Source organism: Populus alba, chromosome 10, assembly GCF_005239225.2.
Source record: "Populus alba chromosome 10, ASM523922v2, whole genome shotgun sequence".
Classification (NCBI taxonomy): domain Eukaryota; kingdom Viridiplantae; phylum Streptophyta; class Magnoliopsida; order Malpighiales; family Salicaceae; genus Populus; species Populus alba.
Window position 1 is genome coordinate 6,020,227 of NC_133293.1, and position 24,703 is coordinate 6,044,929.

General features: G+C 32.5%; 2 protein-coding genes across 3 annotated transcripts; one reads left to right on the forward strand and one right to left on the reverse strand.

Moving 5' to 3' along the window:
- Nucleotides 1–4,111: 4,111 nt before the first annotated feature.
- Nucleotides 4,112–8,636, forward strand: LOC118045364 (hydroxyproline O-galactosyltransferase GALT6). Its single transcript, XM_035053968.2, has 7 exons — nucleotides 4,112–5,136; nucleotides 5,647–5,879; nucleotides 5,970–6,260; nucleotides 6,367–6,495; nucleotides 6,685–6,858; nucleotides 7,821–7,928; nucleotides 8,104–8,636. The coding sequence occupies exons 1-7, from the start codon at nucleotides 4,353–4,355 to the stop codon at nucleotides 8,308–8,310; spliced, it is 1,926 nt and encodes a 641-aa protein (XP_034909859.1). The 5' UTR covers nucleotides 4,112–4,352; the 3' UTR covers nucleotides 8,311–8,636.
- A 3,401-nt stretch (nucleotides 8,637–12,037) lies between these two features.
- On the reverse strand, nucleotides 12,038–13,678 carry LOC118045365 (uncharacterized). 2 transcript variants are annotated; one of them, XR_004686972.2, is made up of 3 exons: nucleotides 12,516–13,678; nucleotides 12,226–12,400; nucleotides 12,038–12,145 (listed from the first exon to the last, which is right to left on the reverse strand). XR_004686972.2 is itself a non-coding variant. In XM_035053969.2 (2 exons), exons 1-2 carry the CDS (start codon nucleotides 13,462–13,464, stop codon nucleotides 12,348–12,350), a joined length of 1,002 nt encoding a protein of 333 aa, XP_034909860.1. In that variant the 5' UTR covers nucleotides 13,465–13,678; the 3' UTR covers nucleotides 12,154–12,347. The 2 variants fall into 2 exon arrangements, 1 of the variants encoding a protein (XP_034909860.1); XM_035053969.2 differs by lacking the exon at nucleotides 12,038–12,145 and having other exon boundaries at nucleotides 12,154–12,400.
- Nucleotides 13,679–24,703: the final 11,025 nt, after the last annotated feature.

The window sequence follows — 24,703 nt, forward strand, 5'->3', positions numbered from 1 at the left end:
GCATTTTTACTGTACATCATTGAGAATAGAATACCGGGGATTGCAATAGTATTTTTTTCTTCTCTTTTTTTCACTCTGGTCATTAATTTGTTTCTTTAATTTTATTTTTTTTTAGATTAAAAATTATGATGATTTCATTTTTGTATGGTTATTGTAGTGTTAAAAAAAAACCTTAGCGTTAAGTTGGTGTTGTTATCCTGTATCAAACAAAAATCTTTGTATTGAAAAAAAAAAGTTTAGTTTCATTGCTTGAAAGAAATTTAAGTACTTGACAAGAAGGTAGATGTCTAGACTCTTTTATTTTTTTTACAACTATTTTTAGCACATTTCTACTTTTTTTTTATTTTTCCTTTTGGTCCATTTAGTTTAGAACTTTTATATTTTAGTTCAAAATTTTATTTTATTTTATTTTTAGTCCTTGAGTTTGTGAGACGAAAGAAAAAATTGATGCAAAATGGTGTGTGTGAGAGAGTGTAAGTTATCAGTTAGCCATATATTTTTTTTTTAAAATATTATTGATGTTAACGAAAACTATTGATAAGATGAATATATTGAGGTGATTTTTAAACATTAATTTTGTCAGAAAAGATAGATGAGATGGAGAATTTCCTTTTCAATTCTATGTTTTTTACCAATTTAAAAATATTTTGAATTAATAAATTTTTTATTAAGGTACTTAGGATTTGTTTTTGAGTATTTTTAGGTGGAAATATATTTTAAAAAATTGATTTTTAAGTCCAAAAAATCCTAGGTCCATTTTCCGGTCGCATCACCTATGCCCAGAATCTTGACATACAGACAACACATTCGGCCTTCTTTCTATTGGACCAGGAGCTTAGGCCTGACCCTTCTTATTTTTATTTTGTTTTAGAGTTAAATGCAATAACAAAATCTAGCAATATATTTCAATTATTATTTAATTTTTTATGGTTCTTAAATAATATTATAGGTTTTTATGGGAATGTTAACATTTTGTTTTCAAATATTATGTACATGACATGAAAAGAAAAAAGAGGCTTGTGAATATTTAATTAAAATAAAATTTATGTTTTTAAAAAACTTTAACAGATTTTTGACATAATTTTATCATATTTATTATTATTATTTTGGAAAATAGTGCTTGCAATTGAATTTTTTTTTTGAAAAAAAATCAATAGATGTATTGGTGAGAAAATAAAGTTTAAATTGAATAAATATATTTATTTATTCTATTTATTTTAAATTTATGGAATTTAAAAAAATTATATAATTTTATTATCAAGGTCTTTGATTAAAAACATGCTCCTAATAAAAAAATCATGATATTGTTTCGAAGAGGATTATCACTTTTTTACAACAATATTATTGATTGTTTTATGGATAATTATATATTAGCTTTATGTGCAGATTTTTTATAATGATTTTTTCATTAATATTGAATAAGAATAGAATATATATTTTTCTTGATTTTTTCATTATAAAATCTTTGGATGACTTTTTCATACTTAATGTTCTCATTTTTTATGTAGTTGTGGAGAGATGATCGAATTATAATTCTTATTTAAATTGAAGTTTGTTTTTAAATATCATGCGATTACAATAAGTTCAATTTTATTTAAAATTTAAATATCAATGCTTCTTGTAAAAGAATATATTTTCATTAAAATTGAAAAAAAAAGTGTGAATAGTTTATTTCAATTGAATATACACTATTTTTTTTTAATTGATATAGTTTTTCTGATTTTTTTTCTTGGTGTTGTTTTTATTCAATAAACTATGTTGCTTTTAGAAAAATAAATTTTTCTATAAAAAAATTACATGAATAAAAAACATAATTACATTTGACCTCCATAATTTTATTCATTGTCTTTCTTATAAATATTTATTTTTAAGATGATTTAGTTGATAAAAAACAAGGTTCCATAAAATAAGATTATCAAACCTGACTAGAATCATGTGATATGTTATGGTTGGATGAGTTTATTTAGTTTGATAAAATCAATAAAAAAATATCACTTTTCAATATTTTGCTGCTTAAAAAAGTATTAAATCAAGGTTGTTGTTAAATTATTTTTCTTAAAAGATAAAAAGAGTAAGTTTTTATTTAATATGCTGATTCATAGATTAATCTATTCAGTTAAATCATATTTAATTGACTCTTTAAAAAACTCGACCCGTGATCAATTTACCAAGTCACCATGACGACAAGGTTTAATAGTATTATGTACACAGCATGTGTAACTAACTAGTGTTTGTCATTTTATTTTATTCGGTTTAATTTTCGTTTCATTCAATTCATTTTACAATTCGTTCAATTCTCAAACGTAACCAAAGTCGAAATACCGAACCGAATCAAACTATGCGGTTTGGTTTTCCAACCCCAAACCAAAAAGTTCTCACTCCTGCGCTGGATTGCCTGTATCACCTTCCCAAACAATCCGTAATCCAGCACTTTGTTTCAAAATTTCAAAAAGAGCTCATCTATTAAAAGCTACTAACCAACCTGTCCTTTTCCATGCCCCCACCCTCTTCAAAATATATGTTCCCAACGTTTCATAACCTTATTATTACTTTCATATTCTAAAAGGGAAAATAAAATAAAATTATAATCCATAAAAAAAAAAAACTATACTATGAACCCGCTGATCCAGTTGATTATTTTTTAATTCTTTTTAAATAATATTATTTTAATTAATTAATCTAGATGAACCTAAATTAACGTCTAATCCATAATTAAGGCTTTGGAGAGCTCAATAACTACGAGAGCGTCATCAAGATGGGTATATTATATGTATATAAATGGAGAAGATGCGGGAGAGAATGATAAGTTGACCAGCGCGTAAGCATCCACCAGGCCATTGAATAGAAGGTGGTGCGCCCTGTGCAGACAGCATTCCACGACGACCTGTCCCTCATTTTTAAAATTACCCAACTACAAATAGGTCCGAAATACTTGTTCTCATTGATAGATCAGTCCTCAACTTTTAAAATATTTCTAAATGATCCCTCTATTTTCCCTTGGTAACGATTTCATACCCCCGTCGCTCTCCTTGTCATAAAATTGAAATCATTAATTTCACTTCTTTGAATAAATATTCAGTATTATATTTTAAAGTGTCTGACCTAGAAAAAGGTCAATAGAATAATTTATTTATGAATTGAAAAGTAAGTAATATTAACTTTTTATCCTCAAATAGATTATTGTACGTGTAAGTATAAATTGCATAATTGTATAAATATATGCATGTGTGTAAATTTATCTAAAAATATAAAACAAAAAATAAGAAATGTATTTTTTTATTTTATTTTTTATCTTGATAATCTTTCCTATTATATAATTTGTAAAGAAAATATCATAAATTTAAAATACAGTTACATTTTAACTATTAATTTATCTTCTTCTTTTTTATTTTACTATCTTCCCAAAAAATTTTAAGAGTTTTTTGAGGATCGGCCACCAATCGGTAGCCGATTTTAGATCAAATGATGTTTTTAGTTATTATCCCCATTGATAAAAAAATTTTCTTCTTGTTTTTTTAAAACTTACTTTTTAATAATTATAGATTGAAATTTTATATATTTAGACCCGACATTTTTTTTTTATTATATTATCTAATTTATTTGGTTTTTTTTCCCTTTATATTTTTTTTTTATTTTGAGTTTATGATTTTTTTTTTTTAATTTTTTCTTACTTCTATAAAGGTTTTAGTGGAGGTTCATTCCATGGATAAGGATAAATTAAATGTGATTGATGAATAAAAATCCTAAATAATAGAAAAACATATCTATAAGATAGCAAAATAACAAAACTATGGATGCTACATATCTAACAAAAACAACCTTATTGAATTTATATATATATATATATATTATTTTCATTATTATTATAAATATTTAAACCTCTTATCACATTTGATAGTAGTATGGAATGAAAACAAGTAATAAATCACCCATTTAAACCAAATCAAGCTTATGGGGAAATTAGCAAGGTTTAAACAAGATTTGGAACTGAGTTGTTACTGACTATATAAGTTAGGGACTGTTTTATAATCATCCGTTTAAAATTCGATTTCCACCCTTCCCCACTTTCTCAAAACGTGTGTCCTTTTCATCAACTGAACGAGCAAAGGCTCTTGTCTTGTTTAAAAATAATTGCATGATCTCCTCTCTGTTTACTTGTGAGAAAAAAAAATAATTGAAAAAAAAAAAAACCTGCGGCTCTGTCTCCTTTCTCTTCCAGCCTTTAAAACTTTCAGACAAATTCCAGTCCGGTCCGGTGCATGTAAATACAGTTAGGGTTTTTGTTACTCTCTATCTGTTGTAATATTATTTAGTAAAGTTAAATTTAGCACCGACAAGATAAGACAACAGCAATGAATCATCATCGAGTGAAGTTATTGAGTCGACTCACTTTGATTCAGACTCTAATGGCTGTCTTTATTCTTTACCTTCTATTCATGACCCTTCAAGTCCCTCTTGTTCTCAAAACCGCCCTTCTTTACGCTTCTGACGGCTCTCTCAGCGATGCCTTACCCAGGCCTCTATATTTGGAGGATTCTGTTCGGGTCGAACCGAGAAGGATAATGAGAGAGACCCGAGCAGTCTCGGGTCTTTTCTTCAACGACACCGTCTTCGATGCCATTGATACTGCCACTGACGAGTTCTCTGTGCTCCACAAGGCTGCAAGACAGGCGTGGGTTGTTGGTAAGAAACTATGGGAAGAGGTGGAGTCGGGTAAAATCCGACCCGACTTGAATAAAGGCAACACCACTGAACAAAAGTGTCCAAACTCGATTGTTTTATCGGAGTCCGAGTTCGGGGCTCGAAACTGGATCGTGGAGCTGCCGTGCGGGTTGACATTAGGGTCCCACATAACGGTGGTGGGGAAGCCAAGGTGGGCTCACCCGGAGCGAGACCCGAAAATAGCTTTGGTGAAGGAAGGGGAGGAGGCAGTGATGGTGTCACAGTTCATGATGGAGCTTCAGGGATTGAAGACCGTTGATGGAGAGGACCCACCTAGGATTTTGCATTTCAATCCCAGATTGAAAGGTGATTGGAGTGGGAAACCAGTGATAGAGCAGAATACTTGTTATCGAATGCAGTGGGGCAACGCTTTGAGGTGTGAGGGCTGGAGTTCTAGAGCTGATGAGGAAACTGGTATCTCATTTTTTGGTTTTTTATGCATGCTCGCTTTGTTGATGTCATATTGTAAGGTTTTATTTCTCTGAGTTGGTTGAAAAACTGTTTTCTATGTTGATTGCCATTTTGTTGTGGATGGATTTAATGAATTAGTAATGTGGCTTTCGTGGTTGATTTATCTGGAAATTATAATTTAACTTGGAACTCGATTCATTGGTTCTCAGGGGACTTAGTAAAATTACCTGAAAGTTTGTACACTTGCCCATTCTTTTGATACCTGTTGCCATGGGATCTGGCTTGCATCTCCCTTATTTTGTTTTGTCATGTCTGAAAATATTACCTGCATCATTCTTATTGATAGGATGATTTTAAGGATTTTTTAAGCAAGCTGGTTAAAATTCTCTCGATTACTAGCTTTTCAGGATTTTTTTGGCTGCCTCTTTTGCTTCTTTGATTCACCACTGTCACTCGAATCCTGTAATCTTAAGAGGGCGCTGATTGTTGTGTTTTTTTCCGAGTTGTGTGAAGTTGATGGACTGGTGAAATGTGAGAAGTGGCTTCGTGATGATGATAGTAGCTCAGAAGATTCTAAGGCGACCTGGTGGTTGAACAGGCTGATAGGGTGGAAAAAGAAGATGTCATACAACTGGCCCTATCCTTTTGTAGAGGGCAAATTGTTTGTTCTTACACTGAGTGCTGGCTTGGAAGGTTATCACATCAATGTTGATGGGAGACATATCACTTCTTTTCCATATCGCACTGTGAGCAATTATGTGATATGTTGATTTCTTTTTTATTCTTTTGACAGTTACACATCATCTTAAAATTTGATGTATTTGCGATGCTTGCAGGGATTTGTTCTTGAGGATGCCACTGGACTATATTTGAATGGGGATGTTGATGTACAGTCTGTATTTGCTGCTTCTCTACCTGCTTCACATCCAAGCTTTGCTCCACAGCAGCATCTTGAGATGTTTAAAAAGTGGCAAGCACCTCCTCTTCCTAATGACCAAGCAGAGCTCTTCATTGGTGTCCTCTCTGCTGGCAACCATTTTGCTGAGCGGATGGCTGTGAGGAAAACCTGGATGCAGCATGAGTTGATAAGATCTTCAAAAATTGTAGCTCGGTTTTTTGTAGCATTGGTAAGGGTGGTTATGGGAGGTGTGTTTAATTTTACAAACCTTCTTTGTGTTAAACTTAATCTGAAAATACTAACATTTAGTAAAATATCTACTTTTCATGTGACAGAATGGAAGAAAGGAAATAAACGTGGACCTAAAAAAAGAAGCAGAGTATTTTGGTGATATTGTTATTGTTCCTTACATGGATAACTATGAACTTGTTGTCTTGAAGACTGTTGCTATCTGTGAATATGGGGTGAGTGGTGTAGTGAGACCAATTCTTTACTTTATTTTCTTGCAAGATTTAATACATTTCTTCTACATGTTGTCTTCATCTATTTCTTCTAGTATGGATGTGATTTCATCTCAAGCTTTATTTGTATTTTTTATCCTAAGATTACCAACTGAAAAGATTGTATTTATCGTCCTTGTTTGTTATTAATAGGTCCGTACAGTGGATGCAAAATATATCATGAAGTGTGATGATGATACTTTTGTTAGAGTGGATGCCGTGATCAAGGAAGCGAAGAAAGTGCAGGGAGATGGAAGCCTATACATTGGAAACATTAACTACTACCACAAGCCCTTGCGTAATGGTAAATGGGCTGTGACATATGAGGTACTTTCATTGACTAATTTTCCTTCCGTGATGTTGGGTATTATGCTCACATTTGCACTTCAGTGATGAATGGTGGTTGGTTGTTGTGCTAGTTAGAATTCCACCAAAATCCCCCGCCCCCATATACCTCCATGTACATTTTCTGACTTCTCAGTTCATTTACTTTGCCTTAAGAGTTGAATGTGTGTTTTCCAAATCCATATGATAATGTTTTTTGTTGCAACATATTATATACTAGTATTGCTGTGATTTCATGCTTTACATTTCTCTTACCTGTATAGTTTTTTAGTTGTACTTGTAAATATAAAGTCCCTTGTCTAGAATTGGCATTTGAAAGAGAAGTGATGAGAAACCAACTATACAGAAATGAGCTTTAATATCTTGTTTTATTTTAGTTGTTCTAGTCAGTTAGAATTCTTCTATCTAGATTGCTGTTAATTACCTTATCTAAAAATGATGCTAATGGGGTTTTGCTGCCTATTTAAGAGCATCTTTTCCATGTTCAATAAAGACTGATTATAAATTGAATCGAGATTTGCTATTTCATTTTGGTACTATCACTCTTCCATATTTCTTCTTCTCTGTTTATCTATCTCCTGCGGGGATTTCTTTCTTCTCCGATTTATTTTTCTGCCTTTCTTCTATTTAATCCCTTTCCTTTAGGGAATTCTGCTCCTATCTTTATTATTACCCTGTTCTACATTGGCTAATGCCAACCAAAAATCATAATGTCAAGGCCTGATTTTACCCAAATATCATAGTGCTTAGACCTCCAAAATTAATCTGATTTCCAGTGGAGAGATGGTATAGCTTGAAGCATTGTACTCAGTGCTCACATGCCATAATCTATTTTTTTAATTTTTAATTAATTAGTTACAATTAATAAGTTGTTGTAAGGGGGGTTGCATGGTATGTTACCCATTCAAAATACCTTAACTAACCAACAATGTTTGTTAATTCAGGAATGGCCAGAAGAAGAGTATCCACCCTATGCAAATGGTCCAGGCTACATCATTTCATGTGACGTTGCGGATTTTATTGTAGCTGAGTTTGAGAGTCACAAGTTGAGAGTATGTTGTTCTGTGTCACCTTTGCTCCTTTTCTTGTTCGTGCTTGCGTGCATGCATGCTGTTTGCACTTTGTACCCTCATTCGAGTGCCTGTCTCTGTCATGCCTTTGATTTGCTTACTTAGTGCGGTTATGGTTGTGTGTGATTAAATATGAACCGATATCCACTTGATGCAGTTATTTAAGATGGAAGACGTGAGCATGGGAATGTGGGTGGAAAAGTTTAACAATTCAAAACCCGTAGAATATATCCACAGCTTGAAGTTTTGCCAGTTTGGATGCATAGAAGATTATTACACTGCTCATTATCAGTCGCCAAGGCAGATGATTTGCCTCTGGGACAAATTAAATCAAGGAAAATCCCAGTGCTGCAATATGAGATGATTATCAATTTATCATGTCAGCAATGATTACAATATGATAAACGCGAGGAACAGATGAAAGCAACACAGAAGCAAGTTTTGCGGTGGTTGTACATCTCTGTACATATTCAGAGGGACTTAAGTTAAGATGTAGCAGGATTCTGGATTCTCATGGAGTCCATTCATTATATTTTAATTTCCCCTTCTCCCCGCTTGATTGTTGCTCTAGAATAGGTATAGAGGGATGTTTCTGTGGCTTGAAAAAGACATGTCGAAGTTTTGTATTCTGGAGAGGGAAACACTCAAAAGACTGAAGCAGAAAGAATGCAAATATTCTCTCTCTATCTCTCTCTCTCTTCTTTTTTTTTTTTTTTTTTTTTTTTATTAACATGAAATGTTCGAACCAACTTGTATGTACTTTAATTAATTTTCATGGGTTCTGAAGTTAACAATTAAATAAGTCTTTAATGGTTATTAATATTAATAACTATAAAGCTGAAATCTAAAAGGGAGTAAATTGTTTGATTTCAAATTCTTATTACCATTACATGAATGCAAATATTCTTTTAATTAAGAATGCACATGCCTTGTTCTCACTACATCCTTTAAAGTCCAAACACTTGAAGTATCCTCTCATTATTGATATGGTTGAAGTTCTTAAATGAATTTTTTACATTTAAGGTAGGTTATTAATGCGAGTGATATAGCCATTATTTTTTGTACACGTTAGGGAGAGACTCCCTCGAATCTCTACTCTTTACTAAAGTTTATGGAATCATTTATAATGTTTTTTGAAATGACAAGTTAACAGCTTTTTGGGTAATTGCAATATTTACTTGCATAATTCACGGCAGAAATGCATAAAATAGCATATCTAGCTATAGCATGAAAGAACATTAAGTAAATTAAAGAAAACAAAGGTGCACACTTGCGTACCGACATGGGGACTTGTGGATCTGAGAGTGACACTGAAATATCGCCAACACTAGGAAACAAGCAGTCTTGTTAAACCTCTGTCCCTTTGACTTGTGTGTCAAGTCATTATTTGTAAATTTACTAGAAGATGTAATTTAAAGTATTATTTTTAGAAATATATTAAAATAATTTTTTATTTTTAAAAATTTGTATCCACATCATCATATTAAAATAATCTAAAACTAAAATAAATTAATTTTTTTTTAAAAAATTAGATTTTAAATAAACAAAATTTTACCTGTAATATCAAACACGCTCTAATTTACCAACAGACAGGAGTGGATATGTTGAACTTATACTATGAGACATGAATTTCTGATTCAAGCTTTGTTTTTAAGCGTAAATTAAGGCTGAAAAGCAGTAAAATCTAGGCTTCCAGGAGGGAATAACAGGCATACATGCATGAAATAAAGTGCATCAAACAGGGGTCGAAGAAAAAATAGTGCAAGATATCCAATCTTTGCTTTTAAAATATTTGATCAACTGGACGGATCTCATGAATCACGTAAAGAAGCTCTGACTAGTAGGTAGGTAGCTAGCTAGCAAGCTGCGAGGAACTTGAGAAGTAACATTGACAGAAACACCGGAATTATTTTATAGAAGGGCATACAGTGAAGCACCGCGAGGTTAGAACACCTTGGAACCGTCGAGGAAAACCCTTCTCTTGAAATACCAGAATCGGAGCTCGGTAGCTTGCTCTTCTATTAATGAAAAAGGTAGGAGATATGACATTGTCATACCTGAGATACCAATAACTAGCATAATACTTCACCGTGAAACGCTGGTGGTAGGATTCCGAACTAATTTACAATGTAATAGAAAAAGAAAAAAAAATATCTTTTACTACGTTGTTGGTAGGATTTCCAAACTAATTCGTAAATTCTAGTTAACTTATCAAAATTAATTGATTTTTTTTTTAAATTACTTTGATAAAAATAATATTATTTTTATTTAGAAAAAATAGAATTGACTGTCGTAGCTTTTTTTTTTTAAATTAAATTTTAAAACTATGATAGTAATTTTTTATATTGTGGTTCATTTGTTGTTTTTATTAAAAAAATATAAATTATATTTTTAAATGTGTTAGTTTTTTTTTAGCAAAATGAATAAAGTTTGTTATTTGATAAAAATAAAATAAAATTAACAAGTATAAAAATATATTATAAATTAATGAGAAAAAATTATGTTAAAATACCTGCAGGACGAAAATTTTGTGAGCTTTTCAACTTTGTTAACAGAATCTAATAAGAGTCTGTTTTGGAGTATAATTGATGTTATTTTTTAAAATAGTTTTTGCTTGAAAATATATTAAAATAATATATTTTTTTAAAAATTTATTTTTGACATCAGCATATCAAAATAATTTCTAAATAAAATTAAAAAATTAATTTAAAGTAAAAACGATTTTAAAATTTGCTTAAACTCCAATGCAAACACAACCCCAAATAGTCACTTGGAGAATCTCAGATCACGTAGTGCTACTCAAAACCATTTCTCACTCCCTTTATTTTTTCTGTTTCTTAGAAGGTTTTTGAAAAAATGACACAATTAGGATAAAAGTTTTGAGAGAACGATTTATATTGAAAAAATATTTGGAATATAGCACAATTTAATCACAATCATTTTTTGAATATCAATTTTGTATGAGTATGTTGTTTAGTCAAAACCAAAATACATGTCTCATATATATTAATTAACCTAAACAAAACTCAACCTAAAATTCTATGAAGACTAATGATTAAAAATTAAAATTCAAGATCTAATGGATAAGAAAATGAAATAAGATAGATGAAGTGGAAGGATAGAGAAATGGAGGAGCAACAAAATGGGGAAAAAAATTGGATCATCTAATTCTGTTTTCAACACACGTTAAAACTTTTTTGATAAAATGATTTTAATTATACTTTGATAAACCACCAAACAAGATTGTAATGAACCCGAACAAAAATCATAACCAATTACAACTTTGTTTGGGGGTGTTTCAAAATGTTGTTAGATTTATCTTATCGAAATTTTTCTAACCATAACCTATTCTTTCTTTCCACTTTTTTATGCTCTCATTCTCTCCATTCACATCAGGTTTCTCCTCTCTTTCTTAGCCACTACATGTTGAATATCATCTTTGGTTGGCTATTCGATTTTTATAAAATTTCATGTTGTACATGTCAATTAATTTAAATAAAACATAAATTTTAAAATAACTGTTATTTTCAATAATAATTACGTTCAAAACTGTGTTATTTTACTAACTTGTGTTATTTACCCAAAAAAATCTTATCAAACTGTGGTAAAATGATAAAAGACCCTCATCTCTGAATTGTAATTATGTTCTAGGTTTCTTGATTGATAATAGAATACTGAAACAGTAGTGGACTATTTTTAAATAGTAGGTGCTGATGCCAATGATCAGAGAATACTGAAAATAGTGGACTATTTTTAAATAGCAAGTGCTGATGCAATGATAAGAGAATAAAAATGGAGGTATAGAGCTTACTTTATATCTTTCTGAGCTTGCTTAGGGACTTTAGGGCCAAGAAAAAGAACCTTTATAATGAAAGTGATTCTCTCTTAGTGGATTCAGTGCTCAAAAGAAAGAACCTTATTCCATCATCTGGTTTAGTTTAGGGAAAAGCAGGCCGCCATTTCCCCTGTGCTCTAAAGGTCCACTTTGCTAATGGGAATCACACCCTTGGCCCAGCTAATATCGAACCACAACCTCTAAATTTCCATGCTTTTTTTCTTCTTTTTGAGTAAAATTTTGATGGTTTGTCAAGTTTAGCCTTTAAACTCTGTAGCGCATTCATCTTTTGGAGTGCGTAAATGAACTGTATATCATGAGAACCTGATCCCTTATGCTCTTTCTTTATCAAGATAAAAAGAGGCTGGAAAATGAAAAAGAAGAAGGAAACTGTTATCCTTAATTTGCACATTTCTTCCATCTTAAGGTACATTGAATTCTTACATTATATGCAAATACTTATGAGGGCTTGCATTCTTTAGCTGTCGATTTCACACGGGAGAGAAATCTTGGCATTACTTGTAGATCATTGGATTTCTGTCAGACGGAAAATATTCGGGCTAGCTCTAAAAGAGGACCCGGACCATAAAGTATGCCAAGGAAAAGATCAAGAAATTGCCTGCAACGATTCAAAGATGATCGATATGAATGATTGTATAGTTGGATATCAAGGACCAAAAATTAATAGAACCGAAGGGAAGGGAAAAAATAATTGAAGAAATGTAGAAATATACCTGCAGTGTGCCTTGGGAGAAGCCTTGGACAGTGATTATATAATGATCGAAAGAAACAGTCTGATGTTGTGTTGAGGCCACCAGGACAGTTACAAACGAATGTGTCGTAAGCTCCGCCGTAACCACAAACTCCATTACTTCTCTCGCAGTTAGCACAAGAACTTGGATAGTCATTGTACACGTTGAACTTGTATTTAAGTGCAATCCCATACTTCCAGTTTTCAGGGTTAGATTCTTGGCCGTTGAAGCTATAGAACCCAGAATATGAAGTGCATTGCAGCTTCTGTAAATCCATTTCAAAAGAAGGCCCAAGATCTACTGGTGTGTAAACACAGCAGGTAGAGATTGGAAGATTGAGCATACTGATTGCTCTGCAAGAATACAAGAAACTGCAAATGGGTGCACCTGTTCTGTCGCACTGAGGGATTACTGTGGTGTTGCTATCAACATCATAGGCGCCATTGGTTCTGTAGATAGGTGATGAAGTGGTTGAGCAGTCAAGTAGAGTAAAGACAGTATCGTCGTGAAAAGAGAAGGGAGCGTCCCAGTCGAGGCCAAACCCTTTGCTTGTTTGAGTACAAGCACAGGTTGACATCGAGGGATCAGAGATGTGTATAACTTGACTGGAATATTCTATGTTGGTGACCGGATAGCAGCCAGTATGGGTGGTTAAGGTGAGCTTTTCTTGGTTGCAAGTCACGTATTGTTGAAATCGTGGATCCCCACAGCCAAGGCCAGTTCCAAAGGGATACTTGATGGGAATTTGGCCACAAGAGTTCTTGCAGGTTTGCGAGGCTACCAAGGAGGAGAGGATCGTGAGAGTTAAGAAGTAGAGAAGAATGACACAAGAACATTGCTTGACCTTCATCTTATTTACTAGTATATATAGATTAGAGAGAGGAGGAGGAGGAGATAGTTGGCCGGAGAGGTGAGACGTGAAGAGTTCCATTGCTAGCTTGTCTGTGCATTCATTATATAGCGGAAGAAGCTAGCTAGCTAACCGGCTGTTGTCTAACCTTTTGGGAAATTGAGAGGGAATTAACTAAGAGGCATGGTGCGTTTGTTTCAAGGGGATACATTACTTTTGTGACTTTCGGTGTTGGGATTGCTAGCTTCGCTTTTCCCTACAATATATTAGATGCCTTGTTTTGATCACTGCTCTTATGCTCTTAGTTAGTTTGTGTGATTAATCTGGCTCGATATTGTTGTAAGAGTCTAGACTTCAGGAACCATTAGATGCATTGCCCACGTACGCCTTTGTCTTAGCTAGTCCTGTCTCTCTTTTCTTCAGTACCAACAAAGAAAAAAAGAAAAAAAAAAAAAAAGGGACACACTTTCGATCCGCTTAGCTTAGCTTAAGGGTGTAGAAGATCAGGTCATGGTTACTAAAATCAAGGATGAAGATACTGACCCGTGAACAACTAATCCTCCGTGAAAGCAGCAGCAGAAGATATGATCGTATGCATTCAAAATCAACAGATATTACCAACTGCACCAAGATTTATGTTAGAAGCTATTTATGTAACATTCTATATATATCAGTACATGTACAGAGAGAGATATAAGAAACAATTGTAATTCTGATATTGGCAATTGATTATTCAAATTTTTTTATGGTATCAGAGCCTCAAAAGACTAATGTCTAAATGTCTTCCTCAAATTCTTCTGCAACTTCATCTCATTCTTTTGTCATCTCCATGTTTTTTGTTGCTACTGTCAAACTCAACCATGACAACTTCCTTCTCTGGAAAGCACAACTTATACCATATTTCAGAGGACAAGACCTCTTCGGTTATATAGATGGAAGCATTCCCAAACCACCTAAATTCATCTCTGTCACTCACCCTGAAACTTCTGTTGTTTCTGAACGTCTGAACCCAGCCTACTCTTAATGGGTTCGTCAGGATAATCTCATCCTCAGCACTCTTATGACTTCTCTGTCTGAGCCAATTCTTGCTCAAGTTGTCTCTTATACTTCTTCTAAGATTGTATGGAATGCATTAGATGATACCTTCTCCTCCAGATCTCGTGCGCGCATTTTGCAAATCCGCACACAACTTGCAACTGCAACAAAAGGAAACAAGACAGCCACTAATTACTTTCATCACATAAAAAGGCTCACTGATGAACTAGCCATTGCTGGACAACCGCTGAATCATGATGATATTCTAACATATATTCTTGCGGGACTCGGCCATGAATATGATAGCTTTGTGGCCTCCATAGCAGCACGGACTGATGACATTACACTGGAGGAAATCTATTCTCTACTATTGACTTCTGAAGCTCGCCTGTCGAGGCATCAACTCACCCCTGTCATCTAGCAACCTTCTGCCCATATTGTATACCGACAGAATAACTCTCCAAGGCGTGGTAGTTTTCGTGACAGGGGGCGTACTAATCGTGGTGGTTACAATTACAGAAACAAGACTCATGACCAACCGGCTGCTGTTTGCCAGATATGTGGTAAGATTGGACACTCTGCAAAGAAATGTTATTTTTGTTTTGATTTGTCTTACCAGGAAGCACCTTCTCTACTAACAAAACATGGCCTGGTTGCTATGTGTAACAATTCCAACCATACGTGGGATCCTGCATGGCATGCAGATACAGGAGCAACACATCATTTTACCAATGATGCTAATAATCTGACTCTTCAGAAATCCGACTATGATGGTGCAGACAGTGTGCAAGTTGGAAATGGCCAAGGTTTGCAAATCTCAAAATCTGGGACTTCCAAAATTTCCACTCCCTCTTCCACATTTGTTCTTAATAACGTTTTTCTTGTTCCTGAAATACATAAAAATTTACTGTCAGTACATCAATTCTGTGTTGACAATAACGTGTATTTTGAATTTCACTCCTATTATTTTCTTATGAAGGATTACCTGGGGAATGTCCTTCATTGAGGCTATCTTCATGATGGACTCTATCAGTTCACCAATAATTCCAGTCTTCCTCAAGCACTTTCTTGTGTTCGTTTCTATAAGTGGCATCGTAGACTTGGCCATGCCTCTGCTCCAGTTGTCAATCAAGTTTTATCCCTACTTTCTTTTCCCGTAGCGAAAAATAAAACACATACTGTGTGCCCCGAATGTCAAATGACAAAAAGCCATGATTTACCTTTTAAAAATTCTACTTCTATTTCACTGCACCCTTTGGATTTAATTTTCACCGATGTGTGGGGACCTACATCAGTGTCTTCCACAACCGGTGCTAAATATTATGTTAGCTTTCTTGATGATTATTCCAAGTTTCTTTGGTTATTTCCTTTTCAACTTAAATTTGATGTTGAAAATGTCTTTTTAAATTTTCAGACATATGTTGAAAAACAATTTGACAGAAAAATAAAAGCAAGTCAATCAGACTGGGGTGGGGAGTATCGTCGACTAAACAAGTATTTTCACCAAAATGGGATTAATCATCGTCTAGCTTGCCCACACACTCATCAACAAAATGGATCTATTGAACGCAAACATCGACACATTGTCGAAGTTGGTTTGAGCTTGTTAACTCATTCACATTTGCCTATGATATATTGGGAAGATGCGTTTCAAACCGCTACCTATATCATAAATAGACTTCCAACATCTGTTTTACACCACAAATCTCCTTTTGAAATTATTCATCATAAGATCCCTGATTATCGTTTTCTGCGTGTGTTTGGTTGTGCCTGCTGGCCAAACTTACGACCCTATAACAAAAATAAATTCAATTTTAGATCCAAAACCTGTATTTTCATTGGTTACAGTCTTTGTCATCAAGGGTACAAGTGTCTAGATCTATCTACTGGTAAAATCTATGTTTCTCGTAATGTTATATTCGACGAGACACTTTTTCCTTACTCACAAAACATTGCCTCCGTGAGTAATAAAAACTCTCCTTCCACGTTTGCTTCTCTTCCTCCCACAATTCCCATATCCCTCCGATTTGCAATCTGACCATGTTCCTACATGCACACCACTTGCACCTCTTATGTTGATTCCTGCAGAAACAGATCAAGCTTTGCCTCTAGCACACTCTGCCGACACAACACTAGCTCTGTCTCAAAATGTTTCTTCAGCTACAACTACAGTTCCACATGTTGATCCAGTGCTTGTTGCTACTAATGTTCACTCTATGGTCACAAAGTCCAAAAATAATATTCATCGTCCTAAACGATTCAGTGATGTCTTCATTCACTATCCTTTACCGAAAGCATTATCAGCACTTGTTCCCATAGTAGCAGAACCAACGTCATACAGTGAAGCCTCCAAATCTGTGCATTGGCGTGAGGCTATGAATCAAGAATTTTCAGCATTACTTCACAATGGAACCTGGTCCTTGGTTTCACCTCCCACACATGCAAATATTGTTGGATGCCAATGGATTTACAAAATCAAACGAAAAGCGGATGGGACCATTGAGCGTTATAAGGCTCGTTTGGTAGCTAAAGGTTTTCACCAATAAGAGGGGATTTTTCTGAAACATACAGCCCTGTCATCAAACATGCCATCATCCGGTTAGTCATTTCTATTGTAGTAACATATAAGTGGCCTATCAAGCAGTTGGATGTGCAAAATGCTTTCTTACATGGTGACCTCCATGAAAATGTTTTTATGATTCAACCACAAGGCTATGTTCATCCTCAGTATCCCAACCATGTGTGCAAACTGCACAAATCACTTTATGGTTTACGCCAAGCTCCCCGCTCTTGGTTCTCCAAACTGTCCACCAAGCTTCTGTCTCTGGGGTTCAGTGAAAGTAAGGCCGATACATCTCTCTTCGTGCTACAACAAGTTAATTCGGTGATTTACATTCTTATATATGTTGATGATATACTAATTACTGGCTCAAGTGCATCTGTCATCAACAAAATCATTCAGTCTCTACAAGCCACCTTTGTTGTCAAAGACTTAGGTAATCTCTCCTACTTTCTTGGTGTTGAAACACTTTGGTGCACAGATGGCATCTACTTGACTCAACGAAAATATATTGTTGATTTGCTTAAAAAGAGCAAAATGGAGAATGCAAAACCATACACTAGTCCTATGGCTTCCAACTGCCGACTTACTTCTACTGATGGTACTCCATTTGAAGACGTCAGCCTGTATCGAAGTATAGTAGGCAGTATGCAATATTTGGCGTTTACGAGACCTGATCTAGCATTTGATGTTCATAAAATTAGCAAGTTTATGCACAATCCTCTGGACACTCATTGGCTGGTTGTCAAGCGTATCCTTCGCTACCTCAAACATTCTATTTCCACAGGTTTGTTCATCACCAGTAATGAAACTTTCAACTTGCAAGCATTTTTTGATTCTGACTGGGCCACCGACAGAGATGATCGCCGATCAGTTGGTTCTTATTGTATTTACATGGGCTCCAATTTAATTTCTTGGAGTTGCAAACAACAACCTACAGTAGCACGTAGCAGCACAGAAGCGGAGTACAAAGCAATTGCCAATGCTACTACAGAACTCATGTGGTTTAAATCCATACTTTGTGACCTTGGATTGCCTCCGCGGCACTACCCCCACTTTGTGGTGTGATAATATTGGTGCAACTTACCTCACGTCCAATCCTAAATTTCATGCAAGAACCAAACACATTGAAATTGATGTTTATTTTGTCCGCGATCAGGTTTACAACAAAGAGCTTGTGGTTCAGTTTATCTCCAGCAAAAACCAGTTAGCAGATGCCCTCACCAAGCCTTTACCACCAGTTAAATTCAGAGAAGTTCTACGCAATCTGCATGTTCGTGAACTACCCTCAAGATTGAGGGGGCGTGTAGAAGATCAGGTCATGGTTACTGAAATCAAGGATGAAGATACTGATCCACCCGTGAACAACTAATCCTCCGTGAAAGCAGCAGCAGAAGATATGATCGTATGCATTCAAAATCAACAGATGTTACCAGCTGCACCAAGATTTATGTTAGAAGCTATTTATGTAACATTCTATATATATTAGTAAATGTAAGAGAGAGATATAAGAAACAATTGTAATTCTGATATTGACAATTGATTATTCAAATTTCTTTAAAGGGATAAGTTTTTGTTAGGAGGTGTGGATTCTAGTTCGAGGAGGACAAAGAGTGTTGATGGAGTTTGTAAATAAATAAATAAGAAAAAGATGTTTATCTTATATTAAAAATAAAAAAAATTCTAAGTATTTATAAATATAAATTTTTATTACATAGTAAATTAAGTAAAAGTCATGATGAATGAACTTAACTAACAAGCTTTCTAATGTTATTGTATAAATATTTATAATATTAAAAAATGATTCTAATTGAGAGTTGGAACTTGTTATATTAGTGAGATTAACTTGTTTTTGAATTAATTTCTTTAATTTTCATAATTAATTTTGATATTTGTAATTATTAAGATAAAACTAAACAGAAGCTATTCAGTTTAATTTAAAATATATTCGTTTGATTAACAGTTATAATATTAAAAGACATAATGTTTTATTATAAGTTTTCAAGTCTAATAAAATCTGTCACTACACAAAAAAAACATATATAGAATTTTTTTTTTCTAGTTCTTATCTTTCTATTCTTTCAGAAGTGTAAACGACTTAATTATATCCTTTAGATGTTATCTTTATATAAAATAAATAAGCATTTTAAAAACAATATTTTTATGTCTTTAAACCAACTCCTTCCCTGAGTTCATCTTAAACTATTTCTCATTAGAATAGCATATATTCTCACTGATTTACGTGGAAACAGAAACCAGACACAATGTTTTGAAGAACCTAGATCGACAAGTAATGCGTATTACCTTACTAAAAAATGAACATGACCCACCCCCTCCACCCCCAAAATAAGGGCTACCATTGTATTTGACGAGTGACACAGCTCCTTGTAAGCTGTCAAGATAACAAGGCATGGAATAAAATCAAATCGATGAACATTCCCTTTTTTCTCCGCACAATTGCATGGTTTGATTATTGTACTTCAAAACGACAGGAGGCTGCTGCTTTATCGACACTATAAGCTATATTTAACATCTCCTCGGCATGCTACACAGGATAAGATTGGATTCAACAAAGTAAGTTATGTGTAATATTTGGTGTATTTATTAATTAGTACATGAAACGTTTTATAGTATTTAATGTTCATATTGGACAAGACAATGATTATTTCAGAATCTGACATGCAATAATATAATTTGTGTTGGGACATGTCCAATATTATAATCTGAAATGTTTTTCAGTGATTTTTTTTAAAATATTTTTTAATAAAAAACCATATACCTGCTTTACTTTGAAGATGCTGCTGGTACTAGTTTCTTAAGGAGCTCGTTTCTTTCCTATGTTCCTCGTGTAAGGAGAAAGAAAGAAGAAGCTATTATTTGATGGTTTGGTCTTGAAAACATTTCTTTCCATCTTCTCATCCCTCTGTCTGCCTTTCTTAACTTGGTTTTTCCATTATTTTTTGGTTTTCGCCATTGATATTTATATTAAATAATATTTATGTAATTTTATTTATTAAAAATAAAATAGTATTTTTAGTTTAACCTATATATATTTTATTTGTATCTATTTTAACTTAATGCACTCATAATAAACAAATCATTAATAATTCTAGTTTTTTTTTATTTGATCTTAATTATTTTCACAATTTGATCTTTTATTTAATCTATTCATAGAGATTGTATATAAACCATGACTTCATAAAGATATTTCTTAATTAAGCATGATTATTTTTTTAAGTAATTGTTCATTTGCACTGAAATGACCTTGTTCATGCGAGCAAGGTTATTTTAGAGTAAAATCACTCTTGTATGGCCAAAAGTTTTTCTTCTTGGTTACTTTTCCATGATTTACACCATGATTCCTAAAGATTTTATAATCAATAAAATGGTAATTTAATAAATTTTAAAATGCTTTAAGATTAATAATCAATATTTACTCTACAAGAAAAATTGACATAAGGATAAGAAAGAAACAAGAGAGAGAGAAATATTTAAATCAAGATGAAAATAATTTTTATTACTTTTAGTGGTCCACATATAATTTTTTTCTTTCATCATCTTTTTTTTTTCAAAAGGATTCATGTAATAAATATAAATAATCACTCTTAAAATAATTTAAAATTTTTTATATCAACAAAGAGGGAAAGCAAAAGAGAGAAAGGGAAGAATGAGAAAGGAGGAATGAAGAGGCCTCTTGCTATGAAGAGCAAGGAAAAGTGATAGAGAAAGGAGGGAATGAGAAGGTCTCTTGGGCATAGCACAAGCATGCGTGCCTAGCATAAAGGACCTTTTTTTCATCCCACTCTTTGTTTTAAACCAATATTTCTTCTAAAATGTTGAAATTTAATTAAAACTACTTTTTTATTTGAAAAATCATAAAATTATTTAGGATATGATTATTTTTTTGAATGCATTTTTTAGATTATGTTAGTTATCAAAAATTACAATAAAATATTAAATATTAAAAAATAAAAATTTAATTCAATTCAATTAACCTGATCAAAATCTAAAGTTAACAGGACATAACTATCCTACCTAATTTGACCAAATATTATCAAAAATAAAATATAAATTCAATGTTATTCTTGTAACCATGTTCTTGTCAATAGCAAAAGGCTACTAGACCAACTAGCTACAAAATGAATTTGTGATACACAATGTATATAATATATATTATATTAATTAACCATATGAAAAACATGTTTCAACTAAAAAAATATTGTAAACCAACAAATGTGTTGGAGATGGTTCTTGAATCCTTGCATTGGAAACAGACACCTTTTGTGATATGAAAATTTGCCAACCCATGAAGGACATAATTGTGCAGCATGTGATTCAATGAATTGATGCGTAACTTGAAAGACTCGAAGCCAGGTTTCAAGAAAGATTCGAAAATTATGGCGAACTTATTAATTATTTAGCTAAAAATTTTGTTTTAATTGAAAAAAAAAAACTTTGAAATAAAAATGGAAAAGACATAATATTTAATAATATTAATTATTTTCTTCACAATTAATATTTTTTAACATTTTACATAGTTTTTTGCTTGGCTTTAATCTGACTAATTAAAAAAACACGAAAATATTGAATCAACACACTTCATCATTGTATCCATCCAAGTTTATTATGTTTATTATTTTTATTTAAAATAATATTATTTTAGTATTTTTTAATTTCAAAAACCAGGTTGCGAGTCAATCTCATCGAGTTACCTAGATTTTACTTGGTCGATATTTAAACTAATTCAAATTGAAACTCGGCTGGTATCAAGTTTCGATTCATGAGTTTGTCTTACCAAATTGTTAGACCAAAACAAGTTTAATAAATATTATATTTTTTGGGTGGAAACCATGCTTTTTTAAACAAAAGTAATTTTAAATTTGATGTAGAATGAAGTAATATAAAAAAACAATAAATAAAAGAACACATTATTATACCGACTAGGGATCATACTAAAACCCTAAATTCAAAATCTTATCACTGAATTATTCATTATTTAGATAGTCTATATCTTTAGAATATTTACAACTCCTTAAATAAATTTAAAAAACTTAAACCAATAAGAAAATCCCAAAAAAAATCCTAAACAAACTAGAAAAAAAAATCTTAATTAAATATAGTAAAGCAATGAAAAAACAATTCTAATTTAAATAGAAAAAAAAACATAATAATCACATGTGAAAATATAACAATTTCTGACCATTAATTTCTAGAATTATAAAAAATAAACCTTTTTAATTTTGCATTGCTATAAAACTTAAACTCTATAAAACATAGTCTTAAAATCTTATAACAAAATTTTAGCTCGAATAAAAATTTATTACCATAATATAAAAATATACATTAAAACAATTTCCTCCATTATTTTTGTTCCTAGGATATTATTATTATTATTATATCTATAAAGCTATATGGTGTGATGTTTTTACTATAGCCATACAATTGTTTACGTGAAAATTTTTTTTAAAAATTTTAATTTGATTCTCAAACATTGTTTTTGCACAATTAAGCTGAAATTAGAGCTCAATTGTGTTTTTTTAAGGGGTGAGAGTTGAATTCCAAGACATGTGACTAAAGTGCAATACACAAATAATATAGGTGGTGCGTTTGAATTCGTTGCTAATGGTGCGTTTGAATTCGTTAGTGAAGTACATATTTTTTTTGCTATAAGGTGATTGGCCTTTGCATTTTTCAAATAGTCATTTCAATACTAAATTTCAATTTCATCATTTTCAGTCTTTATTAGGTGAGAGGAGAGAGAGGCAATCATTAGAATCTGACCTAGAGAGAGGAAAACATCGTTTGAACAATTATGGCCACCAAAATGTTATAATTTTGTTCTAAATAGTTCATATGATGAGAGGAGTTTGAATTAAGTGTTTTGTTACCTTGAAAATGCTTTAAAAAATAGATCTAATCTAAACCCTGAGAAATAAATGTTTGCGTAAATTCCAAACTAAATAAATAAAAAATAAAAGTGAAGAAATTCATGTACATGTTTAAATAAAACAAGAATTCAAAAAATTTTAGATATAAATTTTCAGACAAAATATTTTGAGGCATTATAAATTGACTCGGAAATATTAGGGGTTGGATTAAATTAAAGAAAATAAACTAAACAAAAAAAATTAGGGTTGGAATTATAAGAAACTAAAAGAATTGTAGCTTAATTATATGAAGAAAAACATGTAGGGGCAAAAGTAACACGATTAAAGGAGATGGGGCCTAAGTGAAAATAAAAAAAGTTATAGAGTATAAATACTCATCTCCCGTGCTCACCAAAATCTACAGCAACCATAAGAAAAAGGGAGGGAGTTTTTGTATTCATTCTTACAAAATCAAGAGAGACACGCCAAAATTTTCAAGAACCCATTCAAAATTAAGGGTTTATAGGTAGAATAAATACTTGCGAGCAAGAAATTAACAAGAAAATTTGAACAATAAAAAAGAGGAGAGGGTCGACTATCAATAGAAAAGGAGGGACTAAGAAATTTTTGATTGGTTAAAGATAAAAAACTTGATTCTCACCAAGTAAAGAGTTCTAAACATGGTTCTATAAGTGGTTTCAAATTTGATTACGAATTGATGCTTTAATGTTGAATTTTAGATTAGGGTTCTTAGACTTGAATTGAAAAAAATATATTAATTGTTAGAATTGAGTTAATTTGTGTGTTATATGTGATTGGAGGCATGAAATCATGAAGATTTATCAAATAAAATATATGGGTAACTAAGTAATTGGTGGTCGGCCATATAAAGAGGAAAAAAAAGGCAAATTATGGTTTTTCCTTATTGAATCTATTATAATAGGTTGTTTATGAAATGAATGTGTGTGCGTGAACTGAATGAAATTAGCATGGAAGGAATTAGGGATCTCTTGGTTTCTTAAGGTCATGCTTTTGGCCAATTATGCATCAAAGGATGAGGATGTTTAATTTGACACATTTAACTTGATAAAATGTGTTTAATTGTGTCAAAATAAGGAAGATATATGTTGAAATAGCAGGGATTGTGTTTAGAAAAATATTGTTCAAAAAGTTAGTAAATTGATGAAAATATTATATTTTGATGTTAAGATGAAAGATTGTAATAAATAGAGTAAATTGGCTCCTAAAAGATATTTTTAACACTCTTATATGGTATGTGATATGGTTAGGGGTTGAGATAAAAGAGGAAAAATTGAATTGTGAATGTTGTGTGTAAATGGAAAGGTTGACGAATTTGGACAGATTCATTTCCCGACTTTCGGAGAGAATTCAAGTAAAAGGATGAGGGAATTAAGATCAGGTTCCTCATAAAAATTGTAGCTTTGAATATTGACTACCTAAAGAAATTAGTCTTGCTCAATTTGGAGCTATAGAACTCTAGTTATGGGTCAACAACTGAGATGGGTTTATGACATACCTTGTCGAACAGTAGGTCCGATTCATTGACGAATAATTTTGAGTGTCTTGAGGGCAGAAATGGGTTCTCCTCCCTTTAGGGGAATTGTAGTGCCATGTCTTCGCATTCTAAAGAGACCAACCTCGCTTGAAACAGAGTCCTAGATCTCCAAATACAGTCAAATATTTAAGGAAAGGTTGGAATACAACCTTTACTAGTAGATTTGGAAAGTCACTAAAGCGACTATCTAGACTCGTTAAGGGTGGAAATTGGGTCCTTTCACTTCGAGGAACATATGATATTATACTTTAATTTCCAAAAGAAACAAGCTATATTCAAAAT